This window comes from Apteryx mantelli, chromosome 15 (genome assembly GCF_036417845.1).
Source record: "Apteryx mantelli isolate bAptMan1 chromosome 15, bAptMan1.hap1, whole genome shotgun sequence".
Lineage (NCBI taxonomy): Eukaryota > Metazoa > Chordata > Aves > Apterygiformes > Apterygidae > Apteryx > Apteryx mantelli.
In genome coordinates this window covers 11352910-11369597 of record NC_089992.1, presented here as the reverse complement: position 1 = coordinate 11369597, position 16688 = coordinate 11352910, and the positions used below count along the sequence as shown (strand labels likewise).

The 16688-nt window shown below is 39.3% G+C and overlaps 1 protein-coding gene across 1 annotated transcript in view; it reads left to right on the top strand.

Annotated features, from left to right (window-relative positions):
• Window positions 1–16688, top strand: part of ADAMTSL3 (ADAMTS like 3) — a 199680-nt gene that overhangs the window by 162267 nt on the left and 20725 nt on the right. The window contains exons 17-23 of the mRNA XM_013957291.2: window positions 818–947; window positions 2035–2227; window positions 2733–2912; window positions 3846–3999; window positions 8171–9251; window positions 11340–11467; window positions 11774–11902. Of these exons, the coding sequence (XP_013812745.2) occupies window positions 818–947; window positions 2035–2227; window positions 2733–2912; window positions 3846–3999; window positions 8171–9251; window positions 11340–11467; window positions 11774–11902 (1995 nt within the window). The remainder of the gene's footprint in view (window positions 1–817; window positions 948–2034; window positions 2228–2732; window positions 2913–3845; window positions 4000–8170; window positions 9252–11339; window positions 11468–11773; window positions 11903–16688) is intronic.

Genomic DNA, 16688 nt, shown 5'->3' with positions numbered 1-16688 from the left:
ACAAACTGTCTTGTCCTTCATGTGCATTTGAGTTTTAAATCTGAGCAAGGCCTTTATGCTAACTAATACAATACCTAAATTGGATAATTACATAGTTTTAAAATTAAAAAAAGTTCACAAAATGTGTGTTAACTAAGCTGTCTTGTTCTAAAACAAACTTATATTGCATTTCTTTTTTGACTTGCAGAAATTTGAGTATTAGTAATCTTTCATACTTCAGTAATGAGATCCAGGTAGTAAGAGCTGGTGTTCAGAAGGTGCCAAGACTGGTCCCGAGTAAGGACAGCTCTCACCCTGAGGCCGATTTGCTGCCTTCAGCCAAACTATCGTGCCTCTTGGAACCTTTCTTGTAGTGGCTCTGTTCAGTCAGTCATTCTCCAGGCTATAGTTTTGCAAGTTTTATGTAATTTTTATTACATTTTTTGCAGATCTTGAGCTCCTTAGAGTCCAGGCAAATGAAAAGGAATCATTTATACCCTGATTTTGGCAATAAAAACATTAGCTGGCTTGAGAGCATTACAGAACCAGGGGGATCTAGTATCTGATGGTGTAGAGAGAGAGATGAAAGCTCTTGGAAGCTTATTTTCTGTTGTTTTTCAGCTTAGAAGTAGAGTGTCAAACCAAGCTTTTTAGATATCACAGAATGCTAAATATAATCCACAAATATCTTTTGAGTTATCTCCAGTGTTCTTTTCTAACTTGAGAGGTTAATTTTAAGCCTGCCGTCTCATGCAGCATCTAGAGTTTTTTTTCACTATGTTTTACAGAAATCTCTTCCATCTTCAGTGTCTCATGAGCGTTTTCCTTTCTAATTCAGGAACACAAGAAGCCATTGCAATGTGCCTACACGTAGAGACAAAACAAGCCGTCAATGAGACCCTGTGTGACCGTTCCAAGAGACCACCACCAATGGCTCGTGTTTGCAATGAGAATCTTTGCCCTCCAAGGTATACTGTAATAGTGAAATCATATTGTAGAAAATAAATGGTCAATGTGGCTTAAATAAACATTGGCTTTCCTAGAAAAGGGTCAGATTGCAGGATTGTGGTCTTGCTTTGGGATGAAATTTCACTGCTTCTGTCTTTAACAAGGTTGTTGGGTATTTTTTGTTTTTTGTTTCTTTTTAAGTCTTGTTCACTGCTTTTCCACACTTCACATCTCACTAATAAAATAGGCAACATTTTCTGAAATAAACTCTTCTGTTGAGACATTTGCTAGAGATGGAAAAGCAACATTTACTCTTGTGGTGGAACAAGGAAAATTTTCAGACAATTTCACAAAAAATAAGGAATATTTACTTTCTGTCCTTACAGAATGAAAAATTACAGTGAAATCATGCTTTAGATTAAAAGTTATTTTAATTTCATGCTTTTTTAGGAGCTGCATATAGTTCTGATGGATTTCTTTGTTTGCTCAGAGATACTGGAAAAGAACAAAAACAGTCCAAGTCCAAAAAAACCTAGCTAATTTGGTCGCTGAAAGGGCCATATGTGAAATTTTGACATGTGTTGCTTTATTTACCCACTTTTGATCTCTGACATCCCTGATCCTTTGCATATTGTTTCTACAGTGTGTTTGCAGAAACCTCCTCCTCCAAAATGTAGGGAAGAAAAGTTAACAGGAACAGGATGTTTTATAGAAAATGTATACACATTTAAAGAAAGTTTTGTAAATGTAAGAAAGGTCATATTTACATGTATAAATGTAAATGTTAGCAGGTTGCCAAGAGGAAACCTTTTTTTTTTTTTTTTCCCCTATTATTACTAATGAGGAGCATTCTGAAAATAAATTCTGGAGTCAAATTTGCTTGCAATGATTCTTTATTGCTTTATTGTAAATAACTTACTCATTTCTTTGTTACCTATAGGTTTATAATTCTTGTATATAATTTTGTTTTTCAGCAAAAGCAAGGGATGTTTTAGCTATCTATCAATAAATATGCCTTTAGGTTCTGCCTGGGTCTGATTGCCTGCTCCTTCCCCGTTCTGTAGTGTGTTGCTAAAATGCGGGCTTTTGGTTGTGTGCTTGGAACAGGTGGCAAAGCGGCCCGTGGAGGCGGTGCTCGGCTACGTGCGGAGTTGGGATACAGACCAGAGACGTGTTCTGTCAGCAGCCAGGAGGATCTACTGTTGCTCTTGAAAACTGCAAAGACAAAAAGCCTCATTCGTTACAAGCTTGTAACCAGATTGATTGTCCCCCCGTTTGGCATGTTGAGGAATGGCAACAGGTATGACTGGGTTATAGAAGTACTTTAAATGTAAGCAATATTCCTCTGGCCAGGTACCTAAAATTCTCTAGTTGGAGTAACATTGAAGAGAGCTCCTAAATGTTAGCATTTGAGTGTTTCAACTGATTTCATTAGAGCAAATTAATCCAGAATTAAAAATACTGCTTTTCACTAGTATGCCAATGAGTACCCTCAGGGTGAGATGCCGAATCCTATTTAAGGTTTCAGAAGACTGGATCTCAGTTACTCCAGACAACACCTCTCTTTCTATACTCTGAAAATACCATAACCTACTTTTGGAGATATCGTTTCTTTCTTTTTTTTGTCTCAAGGACAGAGTTTCCTAAACTGCCCCTAGGTATATTAACTGATGCTCAGCATAGTTGGATCTACCTGTAAGATGCATGTTTTTCTTTAAGATTTCTCCTAATTAATTGCATCTAGGTGGTATGACCACCTAGATATCCATGCCAGTATAAATGCTATGTTCTTTTCTTCTCCTTAGTGTTCACGTACCTGTGGAAGAGGGATTCAGAGCCGCAAAGTGTACTGTAAGCAGCTGTTGACAGATGGAAGTTTTCTAAAACACCCTGATGAGGTCTGCCAGGAACCTAAATTGCCAGATAGTAAACCGTGTGCAAAAGTTGATTGTCCTCCTCAATTAGTTGTAGGAGAATGGTCCAAGGTGAGCAGCCCACAACAAGGGCGAACCAAAACCTTCAAATGCAACCTGAACTCCAAAGATTTCTCTTTGGGTGAAAAATAGGTGATAGAAGTAACAAGTTCATAGGGTACCTGAAGGTTTCATAAAGCATGTAGCTGGACTAAACTGTGCATATTCATCCAATCCAGTTAATGAAGTGGAAATGAGTGATCAGAAAGTCGGCTGTCCAAGAAAGCAAATCTTTTCAGGAGCCCTGTGCCTTTATCCTGCTTAGACTCCAAATACAGCTACCCGCTTAGACTCCAAATACAGCTACCTGCCTACAACCGTACTAATCACATCCCCCTTCTTCAGCTGTGTTTAAATTGCTAAAGGAAAGGCTGTAATGCTGTTTGAAATTTTCCTTTATGAATGCATTCTGCCAGGCATGTTTGGCTATTAATTATTTCATAGTAGGATTTCTGAAAAGCAAATCTTTGCATTATACTGCAGTACTTCCTCCTTCTTTCCCATTTAATCAAAGCTTGCCACCACCCCTGTCCAAAATGATTTAGAACAAGCTATTTAGAAGTTACAATTAAAGGTCTGTGCAGTATGAACAAGGAGAGCGGGTCGAGAGACGTGACACAGACTGTTTAGAATGTGCTGAATTGTTTCTCTTAGAAGACTAGGTCTCTTTCCTCTGTTCAGCCCTCAGTGGGACACACAGAAATACTGTCATGTTATTTTAATTGTTCCTGAGCTATTTGCTGGAAAAAATTAGCTGTCTTATATTCAGATTGCCTGGAAAAGTGGAGAGAGTTTAATGTCTGGATAACACAAGGATTCATATGAAATAGAACTCATTAGTGCGTGTGCGCACGTGTGACACACGCACACACATACACCAGTTTAAAATTAGCATGTGTGGAGTGGGATAGCAGGTTTAGTCTGACTGCATCCTTCCTTTCGCAGTGCTCAGTAAGTTGCGGTGTTGGAATCCAGCGAAGGAAACTTGCCTGCCAAAACCTAACAGCAAAGGGCCAATATGTCGCATTAAATGGATCAATGTGTAGCGGTCTGTCTCCTTCACTGCTTGTAAGGTCTTGTCAGATGAATGCCTGCAACAGTAAGTATGTTACTTTATGTAGTTTCCTACTGATTTGGGTTGAACTATTTATAAAGAAAAATCTGTGTACAGGCTGTTTATTCAAATCATCTCCCTACACTTTCACAACTTTACTAAGCTGGGATAAATTGAATGTTGTAATTGCTAGACCAGCAATAACAGGACTTTTTTTCTGCCAATTGAAAATAAATTTCATGGTCTGAAAAGGTAGTTTTTGAATACTTTAATGATGCCTTCACCTTCATACTTACCTACACTTGGTCTGATTTTGCCTTTATTCTTTACACTATTCCACGTGCAAAAATTGCCTCACTTGAGTATAAATTACAAAGGACATTAGAAAAGATAAGAATACAGCTCTGGCTTGTCTTTTCACTTTACATTCGTATTGCACTGGACATTTTGCTTAGCATGGTGGAATTCAAAACCTGAAGCTCTGTGCCAGTGATAACTTACGGTGTAATTTCTATCTTTCCTTGTACAAATGAGGATCCCAGTCTCATGAGCTTTGCAGGAAGTGATGACAGTATGGGAACTGACAGTCTTTAAAAAATCCAGAGTCTTATTACTCCCTACATAAGAATCTATTAAGAAAAGGCTATTTATAGGAATTGTATAATTTGGGCACAATATGATTATGATACTGATAGTAGTTGCACTAATTGCACATGCAAAACACCCAGGGAAATATTTTACTGATATAACATATGTTAAGTTGCTTGTGAATGGGAATAGTGATATGTAGAGGCCATTCTAAATGCAGGTTCTGAACCTACGCTCTCCTTCCTTTAGAAAGGAGAGCATTAGTTTGGAGGCTGAGGGGGGAGGGAAAAGAAAGTTAAAAAGGAGAGTGTCAATTTGTAGGTTTGGGAGGAGAGGGGGGACCAAGAGCCTTCATGAATGGCCTGTTCCTGATCACACAGATAGACACGTTTTGATCCAATTCATGGTGCTATAAAGAAATAGTTACTTTATACATTTTCAAGCTTTGCTTAAAAAGTTATTCACAAAACAAAATAAGAAATAGAATAATTACTGATTCATACATAATATGAAACTTCTTTTCCTGGACTGTGTTTCAGATTAACATGCCAAAATCCTGAGGTTCAAAACTCCACTTAAATAAAGCCCTGTGGACTTTCAGGAATGTCCTTGGCATAAGGTTTAATAAAATATTTTGAGCTGCATATCTATCTGAATTTAATTAATTGTGGATAGTTGAATGGCAGTGTAGCTGGTTTGCAAATTGCTTAGCACAGACTGATATTAAAGTTACATTGTCAGCTCCCACCCCAGCGCCAAGAAAGTAGGGCACTGGATGGCCCAGGGAGCGCTCCTGAACCCAGCGGGCACAGATCAAACATAGGGAAGCTGATCGCTCTTCTCTTCCTCCATCACCACTGTCGCAGGGACCAGGGGAGCTCCTGCGGCTGGGTTGTGCCCAGCAATTCCCCGTGTAGGCGACAGCAGGGCAGGGGAAGGCGCGAGGCATGTCTGTACCCTCAGCTGCAGTTTGGCTTTTGCAGAAGCGGGCTCTTCGAGCATGTGGCACATGGCACATGTTTTGCTTGGGGGCGCTGGGAATGGTTTTCCTCCCGGTGTCCTTTGGGAGCAGCATTTCAGAGCGCACCTCTGCAAGGCTCTGCTTCCATGGCTCAGCTGGGCTTCTGTATTTTTACCGTCTCATGAAGGTGCTGAGGCTTTTTAGACTCAATCTTCTACCCTGGGACTGGTAATTGTAGCTGTTTTCTACTTAATATTAGCCCTGTTAAGTCAGAAGCAGTCCCAACTCTGTGGGCTCTGAGAAATAGGTAGTAGCACCAGTGTGGCCCTGCGGTCGCCCAGAGCTGCCGCCTGGCTGAAGCTGTGCAGCCCCTGGAGGTTGTAGCCGTGGATGGATTTGTACCAGGTGGTAATGAGGTCCAGTGGCTCCAGCACAACCTCGTCAGGAAGCAAGATTTACCTTGAAGAAAAAACCCTCCCACGCAGCCCATTACCTCAGCAGCTGCAAGATTGGATGATACTAAGGATCTAGAAAATTCGTACTTATGTGGCCTTATTTATATGACCTTATATATTTATATGGCCTGCCATCCACAGCTCTGAACTCTGTTTCACTCCTAACCTTGCCCGCCAGTCACCAGTAAAAATATACACACCCTTTAGTGTTGAACTGCTAATGAGAGTTAGTGGTCTGTCTTTAAAAAAAAATGAAATGGATGAGACTTGTTAACATATTTATAAGTATGCGCTGGGTTTAGTTCCATGTTGGAATAACTAGTGTAAACAGAGCACAGCCTGAAGTATTTTAATTTGTGTGTTTAAAGTTACACTTACTGTGTCTGTAAGTTGGATTTGGAAATTGAAGATTTAATACTGGAACGTTTCCCTAAAAATAAATATTTGGGGCCCAATAACTTATTAAAAACAGGGCGCTACTTTAATAATTTTAGTAAATTCAGTGCCTAAAGCAATTTATTTGTTGTACCATATAAAATGGTTGAGGGAACCATGTATCTGGATAACGAATACTGATTTAAAAGCTGTGTAATTATGAAACCATGATATCCCCACTGGTCTGAACTCATTACCCAAAACATTGAAAATAACCATTTTGTTTTATAAGCATAAGAATGCACTCTAGGGTGTAGTTCGTATAGTGTACACACTTATTGAATGCTTGAAGCATTTAGCTTTTCGCCTGTTTCTTCACAGCATATTTGAAGCATATGTATGCAAGAAGCATGCAGTCTTTCGAATATCATCCGTGCGCCATCAGTGTGGTTGTCATTTTATTTATGTATGTACCTACCGAGTGGAATAGCAGTAATGATTCTGGATTCAGGCACATGGAGGGGTGTTTTTATTTACGTGTCCGCGTTGTGCCTCGCTGAGTCGCAGTGCAGCCTCTGAGCTTTGTCTGTGTTGCGTCCCAGAAGGCTGGGTCGCCCAGCGCAGCGGGGCTCTTCCCTAGCCCGGGACCCACCGTTGCCCGACGCGTCCCAGCTGGCCACTTCCATCTTGCGGCAAGCGAGCTCAAGGCGAGCGGGCCCTAGCTCCGCTCCTCCTACAGCACTGTATTTCTCACCTACCGAGCGTTTTCGAAGTGAGGTTACTTCTGCCGATCCAAGCGGGGAGGGTAGCTGGCAGCAGTGAGTCAAGGCAGTGGTATCCGCAGTCCCGCGGTCATTCTCACGTTGTCTCCGGTGCCGCTGTGGCCGCTGCTGCTGGGAAAGCCTGTTGGCGCTGGTAGTCACTCGCGCAGCTCCCTAGGAACCTTTTAGCGTCCAAGTGCCTTCAGCACAATGCGGGAGGAGCCTCATAACATCGAGTGTCTCCATACCCAGTCTGCCTGAGGCTTTATTCAGTGTTGTCTGCCTTTGCCAATTCAGCCGACTACTACATCCAGCCTCTCAAAGATTTGACTTTTCCCTCTCTCCTCCCTTCCCTCTCTACTTTTTTGGCACAACGCTGTGAGCAACTCATCTTTCAACCCAAAGAAATTACCCTCAGTCAGTGATAATAGGATGCCTTTGCTCGTTGCATGTGCTGTGTCTTCACTGACTGTTTCTTTCACCTCCTGCATTGCTATCAGGTTGGCTTCAATGTGTCAGACAACCTGCAAGGCCAGCCAACAATTTAAATAACAGTCAAGGGGAGCCTTACTTTTCAGATAGACTTTGTTTTATTTAGATCGTTCTGCACTCAACAGTGCTCAAATGTGGGGAAATTGATAATGTGTTCGAATCTTTTGATTCAATTTTTCCACTCCCTTTTTGCCTAGACTTTCTGAGGCAGCAATGGGAAACATAAGTATAATATGATTTTATATATACATATTATATACATGAATATATTGTATAATACATGTTTATATACATTGATATATGTGTGCACCATCTATATCCTTCATATAGGTATATGTCTTCTGTAGCTTTTCATTGTTAGGAGATCTGGGGAAGAAAGAATAGGCTTCTTGGCTGGCACAGGCGAATGTTATGGTTTCATGTTGTTCATATTTTTGCATTTTTGTGATTCAGATAAAAGCTCAACGTTGCAATCTGACTTGAACAGAGTCAGGAAAGACTCTGTCAAGCATTCAGTGAAAAGCAGATTTTGTTAGCGTGAGTGCCAATGATTAGATACTTTGCAACACTTTTTTTTTTTCTAGAGATTAAAGCAAAGCCTCCAGAAAAGTATTCTGCTCATGGACCTCAGATTGTCAGTATTCACCGAGTCTACATTCAAACGAGACAAGAGAAGCGCATTAATTTTACCATTGGAAGCAGAGCCTACTTACTTCCAAAAACATCTGTTGTAATTAAGTGCCCTGTACGGAGGTTCCAGAAATCACTTATCCGGTGGGAGAAAGATGGGCAACACTTACAAAACTCTAAAAGACTTGGCATCACCAAGTCAGGCTCGCTGAAAATACATAGTCTTGAAGCTACTGATATTGGTGTGTACCGGTGTATTGCAGGCTCTGTGCATGAGACATTTGTTCTCAAACTTATTGGTGCTGATAACAGATTAATAGAGCCACCAAACCTTAGAAAATATGCCAGTGAGAGCGGTAACGCAGACCACAATGAGGCCAACAGCTTTGGGGCCAAGTGGCATAAAATGAGCAAAATGTGGCAAATGTGGAGCAAGAAGAATGAGCTCTATCTGGGTGACAGGCAAGTAAATGACCAACCATTTCTAAGAAATCTTGAAACCTTTGGGAGCAATTCAGCAGAAGAATTTGGCTCTCGTGAATTCAAGAACAAACGACTGGAAGCAGCGGTTCTTCAAGGCGCCTACAGCATGGACACGGTGCAGTTTGAAGAACTGATAAGGAACATGAGTCAGCTCATTGAAACCGGAGAAGTCACTGACGACTTGGCATCCCAGCTCATTTATCAGTTAGTTGCTGAATTAGCCAGGCCTCCACAACCAACCACTGAAAAATGGAAGGGGGCCCAGGATGAGAAATTTGCCACAAAACTCACAGGCAAATCTCCAAATGAATCTGAACGTTTCAGCACAAAAACTGTCGATAAGTTGATGTTTGACCAGAAGGTTCCAGTTATTATGAGGCAGAAACAAATTCCTGGAGTTTCCTTTAACAAAACAGTAACTGTACGAGTTGGAAATACAGTTTTTCTGACCAAGAATACTCATGCTGTCAATCTACTATGTGAAACAGCTGGTGCTAGTGAAGTGAAATATACTTGGACAAAAGATGGTGAGATATTAAAATCCTCTGAGAAGTAAGTAAATATATTTTCCTTTGTTTTTAAATGACTTATGTCACTATCAACTGTTAAAATTCACCTTGCTGTGCAATATTAGAACACATACTGTTGCAAAAATGAGATATGTGTGAACACTGCCTTCCATCTTTTTATTTAAATAATTTCATTTTTGTTTCAAAAGTCTGTCACATTGTTTTGCTCTACCAATGTCCAAGGGTGCATTCATTTCCACAGTATTACATGGGAAGAGTGATCTTTGCATTAAGTGAAATGTTCTGGATATCCTAAGTGTGTATTTTGTGATCCACCTTACTCATTTCGGCTGCATCAGATAATAAACAAATTTATATTAAATTAAATTAAAAAGCCTATTGAATTGGTTTCATATACCACATATAGTGAGATCGCATTAAAAACTTCTGCCGTGCTAGAGATGAAAATTGATCTTAGTTACTCCTCTTTTTAAGGAAAGAAAATGACATTGGTATCTTCACCATCCTTAGAGAATAATTTTTTAAGTATACCTATAGCTGCACAACTTCAATTTAAAAAGAAAAAAATAATTTTTATGTTTTTTTTAATACTTTTTAACTTCCAGACATTTCTGTTGAAGATAGTGGAATACTAAAATAGCAAAGGACCTATATTACTACCTCAACCATACCTGAAGAACAAGTAGAGCAAGAGTGTGTGATATTCAGATATTTGCTCAAGACTGAGCAAATACTTTTACTTCAGTGCTGATAACCTAGAAGCTCACCTGATAATATTAACATTAACTTTGTGTGTGAGCCTCTTGAATTATAGCTAGCTCTTGAGTAATGAAAAAAAAGATTCTAAAATGATAAAGATATTTTTGGATATTTCTCAACATACTTAACTGATTAACCCCACTGCCAAGAAAAATATGCTTCTGCAGAGCTATCAATTAAAGCAAAGACACCAAAACTAAGCCATTTTTAAAAGTGAAAATGTTTTTGGAACCACATAGCTCCTACTAGTTGTGTTTATTTTGTGAACTATGTGTAATTTCCCATTAATTTGTTGCAAGTGATGCTTTCATTTTTGGGGGAATGATGGTGTTTTGTATATTCACGAGTATCTTTTTGATTCCTAATGCCTACTTTCATAAATTGCCTTCATTTTAGCCCAGATTGACATTCTTTCACGTTAAGGGCTATATGGGCAAGCAGTTTTCCTTTTCCTACTTTTTTTGCTACATTTCTTATACACAAATGCGCGCACACACACACACACATATATATATTTATAGATACATATATATACACATACACATGCACATGCTCAAAAGCTAGTGATAGCAATAATATTGCACCTGAAAAAATACGAGAAGATGAGCGTGTTGTGTATCTGTTAGGTTTGTGAAAGGAGGCTGTGTGTTCTTCATGCATGAGAGGGCTTATTTTGTTGGGGTTCAAGTATTTTTAATATGTTTTTGTGTATCTCTTACTTTTGTGTGTGTACTCGGTGTTGGAGAATGCCAGATCCACAATTGTTTTGGACATGACTAGTGTATGCCTGAGAAAGGTAACAAGGGGGAAAAGCATGACACATCCAGGCTGCTATTTTCAGCCTCTTTCCCAGCATGTGATGCTCTCTCTTGTCTTGCCACTGAGATGGCAGGCAAGGCAGGCAAGGTTTAATAATAACAATAAAAAATCTCAAGCTACACTAATCTGGAAGTCAGATTAGCTCATACATTTGCAAATTCTCCAGTCCTGCTGAAAACCAAGCTTGCTCTGGAGAAATGGATCTCTTGCCAAAACTTTTACTAGTGATAGTCTGATTTCTTCATGCTATTGTTCCCGGGAGATTCTGGTTTGTAGTAGCAAACTAACTGTACTCCAAAGTGCTGCAAATAGGACACAGCTTTGGGGGAAAAGGGCTTATCTGAAAGATCCTTCTGTATCCTTATTGCTTCCCCCTTGCCACCAAAGAGGAGGCAGATGGCTATTGCACGCACTGGTCTAGAATGGTAAACGCCTAAAAAGCAGTTTTGCTGCTGTACCTGTAAACTCTTGCAAGAAGACCCATTAGCAGCTGGGTTTCTCCCGGGACAGTAACCTGTGTCTTTTCTTGAAGGGTAATCCTGGACACAGTTGGAAAAGTGCAGATTCAGAATCCTACTCGAAGGGAACTTGGTACATATGGATGCCTGGTTGTTAATGACTTTGGTTTTGATATGGAAACATCTTTGCTATTACGGGCAGGTAAGACTGCGGCGTCCATGCAATCAGGCATGTATTTTTTTCATACAAACACCCATCCCCACTGCAACGGGAAATGATTGGCAGTCCATGCAATTCTGCCTAAGTTAAGAGGTAGCAATGAGACCTTGTTGCTGCTCTAAAACCACAGCAGGTGTGAACAGAGTCTATCTAACCCACCTGCATTTTCTGGCTGCTGCTTTGCAGACTGAATTCTGTTTCAAATGTGATGAACTTAAACACATGGTCTGCATTTAAAAGCCAAAGAAAGCTTTTAAAACCGATTATTCCTTTCTTTTAATTTCAAAGAGGTTCCTGTCATTTTCTCCTCCTTGTTAAATGTTACAAATCTGGAAGCCAGCAATCTTTCTGTAGTTGTTGGAGGTACGGTCATGGCAAGAATTGGAGCAAATATTGTGGTTGAGTGTCCAGTGAAAGGTAAGCAAGAACGCTACTGACATTCCTTGTAATGTTGGAATATGAAGTTTACCGTATGTCTTGGAAAAAAGTAACCAGCAAAAGCAGTGAATCATTAATCATTAGTCATTTTTGTTAGGCTTGTCACCTCACCAGCCCTATTTCTCTTCTGTCTGTCACTTTAATTTATACACACGTGTATGTGTTCAAGCAGGCTTTCCTTTAAAAGTACTTCTCTTTCCATGAAAGAGGCTCCACTGCGGAGCGTAAAGCCCACCAAAGCGAGTGATTATCTTGCTGCAATAGCAAGCACAGCCAGCTGACTTGCTCATCAGAGAACTTTCCTTATCCCTATTTGAGATGCACATATGTCTAGACTATTGTTAAAACTGAAAATGAAATCTCCAGCCACAGCTTAATAGAACTTTAAACCTGACAGTGAAGTAAACTTACCTTTTAGAGCCATCAGTCTGCAGCTGCAGTAAGGAAACAAAGAGAAGTGCCGAGCCGCAAGAGTCTGTAGATATTGTCTAGCTCAACATCTGTGGAGCAGCTCTTAGGTTGATCAGAAGCTACATGTATTAAGCAGTTCACCATTTCCTTTTATTTTCTAGTCTTTTGTATGGGCAAGGTAGGTATTCTACTTTTAATCTCATCGTTACTGTTTTTTAAGTTTCAATCATAAGATTTAATTCACAGTGGTAATATTCTGCCAAATATTTGATGAGGTGAAGGTCAGCCTTTTATGCCTTGTTGAAGCAGACGCATGAAAGAGCTAGAAACAATGAACATTGCAACTGAAATTGTCCAAGAAGTTAGTGTGCCATTTACATTTGTATTGCTGGGGGGACATTTCAGAAAGATGGTGTTGATATTAACCCAAAATAGTGATAGAAATATATATATGCAAATAGTTCTGCATACAATAGTGGCGCCAGGCTGACATATATTAGGACATGTGGCTCTGCTATTCACTGTTGTACCAAGGCTAATTCTTTGATGAAGTAATATTTTCCAACGATAGTTTGGCAACTCTATGTATAACTGACCTACATCGCAGATTTAGCAGAGAGTTAACGTCACACTGTTAATATTAATATTGTTAGGATGGGTGAGCAGTTAGCAATTTTAAATATAAATTAATATTTTCACATGGGACTGTAGACTTCCAAGTGCTTTAGAACTGTGTATGTTAGTGAGCCAAATTTCAGTTATGCTTAGACACCAGTGTTGACTTAGAAAATGATTTATCTAATTGCTTTACTTCCTGTCATTGCCAAGGAAGTAAGTATTACTGTTTGTGAATAAAACAGAGCTTGTATGTTTTAAAATTTCACTTAGCCTAGAAGCTGAAAAACTTATGAAATGATGTAAGCACACTTTTTCTGTTTTCCTTCCTTAATCAAGAATAATACACAACTAACTTTAGTTCCAGAAGACTGAACTTAATAGCACTTTATGCTAATATGTTTGTCTAATAGGGTGGGACGCAAAAGTCTGTCAGAGTTTGCTGTGTAGTAAAATGAGAGCTTTGCTGTGAATACTGATAAAACATGTTGTGACATTATCGTATGTGCAAGAGCTTGATTTCTGAAAAAGTGAACCAGAAAAAATATTAGTATTTTGATGTACTCTAAAAGTCCTCTTCCTACGAATAGGTAACCTGAGTCTGCTGGAGTCCTGGTTTTGCTCATTTTTTCTCCTCGTTAGATACGTTGATTTACAGTAATAGTCTCCTACCTTCTTGGAGTAATAGCCCACTGTAAATCCTTACAATGAATATTTTGATTAAAAATACCATTAGACAACCATGCAGTGTGACTCTGTAGACCAGCTGAGGACCTCTTAGGCCTGTGGGTGATGTTAGGACTGTAACATCAAAGTGGCTGTAAGAGCAATTCTTTCTCTTAGTGGCGGGGAGACCCGGACTATGGATCTAGAGCACCTTTTCTTCACTGCCCTATCCTTTGAATATGCAGAAAGGAGGATGTGTTTTCTCTGTAGATAACAGCTTCTCTCTCTGTTGTAAGCAAAGTATCGCTAGATAAGGCTGTGATGTTCTTCGTGTTTTGCTGCATATATATTCAGGATCCATTGGCACAGACCTTACTCATACAAATTTTCCAGTGATGCCAAACAGATATATCCGAGCTGTTGGACTCTTGCTAGCCCACAAAATAATCATGCATAAGAACAACCACCCAATGAACATGGTGTCTATGTGCATGAAGAATTTTAGTGCCATGCCACTAGCAGAATTCTTAAATTACTTTTGAACTTCTTGGCTGCAATGACTTTTGAGGTTTTTTTCCATAGGCTGAATAACCTATAATCCTTATTTATAGCTGTTCTAACCATGGTTTTCTTTGTGAATAAATCTACATATGGAGTTCTGCATTTTGTGTCTAACAGTGCAGGGTCTATTCAGGAATTTTCTTTCTGAAATGTGTATGAAAATCATGTATATATGCAAAAATGGTAAGTCATGGTTCATTTAGGAGCACATCATGAGCGGAAGAGCTGGGAGCAGGAGCAGCCCACCCAACAAACCAGCAAAGACTATTGTGAGAGGTAGAGAGAGGGTGATGTTGTAGGGAAAGATTTACTTTTCAGCCTCCTCTAAAGGCCAGCTAATGGCTGTACAATACAGCCTTTAGTTATTCATAGCCAAGAAGAGACCCAAATGTATTGCACTTAAGGGCCTCTGGGTTCGTTAGGCCACCTTATGTCCTTTACGTTAAATCCATCCAACAAGAAAGTTTAATATTACATGCAGAGTTAGAGAGCAGAGGGTTTTTTTCTTGTTTTGTTGTTACTAGTTTGGTTCTTTTTGTCCTTTTGAAAGACTTTCTCACACACTCTAAAAATCACAGTCAGGTAGCAAATACTTAGATATGCTATAGAGCAATGTATCCTAATAAATAACAGAACGTTAAGGCAAGAGTTAAGAAAATTATTTCAGCTAAATTGCTGAAACCTATTTTATATATTTCTCTTCTTAATTTATAATAAAAATATATTTCCACTAATTATAATAAATTCACTTTTATAGGTCCCACACGAGTGTATGATAGAAAATATTCATAACATTCTCGACAGATTCATATTCCATTCTTACAGCCAACAGCGTTTCAATCAACACACATGGTATAAATATCAATACTGATTGCTCCAAATTGCTCTTGGATAACATTTATTGTATTTGCAGAAAAGATCTTCTTGTGATTATTACTAAAATAAACTAAAACTGTCAGACTCCATTTATTGTGAAACCTTGAGAGTTCTTAGCTGAAGTAAAATAGGAAAAAAGAGACGTGTAAAATGTGCGTTGTATGCCCCCTGCTGGTGAGGGAGTAGAAAAGAAATATCCTGAGTTGAGGTTGTATTACATACACGCTGTATTGCATCTCTGAAATGTATTGGGTTGAAGACTTTTAAGAGTAAAAACTTCATCCAAATTCTGCATACTAATGAACATACTTTGGCTCTCTAAGAATAATATCGATAAAGATTTGGTGAGAAGTATACAAAACCTATTGAATCAGGGTTGTCTTTCTGCACACATTTCACAAAGTTCTCCTTCTCCTTGCTGTCAGTATTGGAACTTGAAGCACGTCTGGATAAATCAGCAGTTTGATTTTCCATCTGTTCCTTCATTTACCCACACTAATCCAAATGCGACTTTGCTGTCCTTTGTCTTCTATGTTTAACCCCTCAGAAGTCATCTCAGTGAAGAAAAACAGCAATTAAATACATAGGATTCTGGATCTTAATTTCTTTTAGATTTTTTAATGTGTCTCTAAAAGTAATTAATAATGGATTTCAAAGGTGTATAGGGGTAAGTGCAACTATATTTCATGAGGAAGGGATGATGTATACTCACACTATTTATAGTAGCAAAAATCTTTTGTTCTTAATCTTCTTTAAGTGCATCTCCATTAGTGTTTTAGTTTGGATCAGGTGTAAGCGTTGAAGTAAATCTTACAGTTGTTCCCACTTAACTGTGCTTTGGTTTGTATCTTGCTACAGTCTCAGAGCCTGAAAACTGAATCTCTTTTGCATGAAACTAAGCTGAAAAGTGTGCCCGGGAGTGCACCAAGTACTCTCCAAATACAAATGGGCAGCAAGTCCCAGGGGCCAGGCTAGAGCCAAGTAGTCCAGAGCAGCCTTCACCCAAACACACGTCGCATGTGTGCTAGGTCCTTGGTACCTGCTCTCTCTCTTTACAACCCCATCCCTGACGCCCTCCCAGCTTGCTAATGTAGATGTAGCCTACACCGCCTGTGGAAAAAACATGAATTGTAACTGTTCACACCACTGCTTTTCTGTTGTGTATTCTTCTCCTTCTCTCCCAGCTTTCCTTACTGAGGTAGAGGTTTGCCTCAGACTCCTATTTCAGGAGGCATTAATGTGGATTTTGTTAGAGAAAGGCAAAATATCAGAAATCCTTTAGTCTTGTTGGGAACGCTCAGCAGGTGTGGGGTGTTCCCTTTGTACTCTGCTTGGATTTTCAAAAAGCTGTCAGAGCTTCCCTAGGCAAAGCTAAAGAAACTCTCACAGTGTAAAAGAAGAGGTTACTTTGTTGATTAGAACATGATTAAATAATAGGCAGTAAATGGAAAGAAGAAGTTGTCAATTTTTTCAGTGGAGGGGGATTATCAGTCAGGTGCCCCAAGACTGTTCCGGGACTTGGGATTTTCAACATATTTATGAAAGTTCTGAAACAAAATGTGAACAGTTAGTTGACAAAAACTGAAGGGTCAAGAATAATCATGGATAATAAATCTTAAGTTAGATGCAAAGAGCT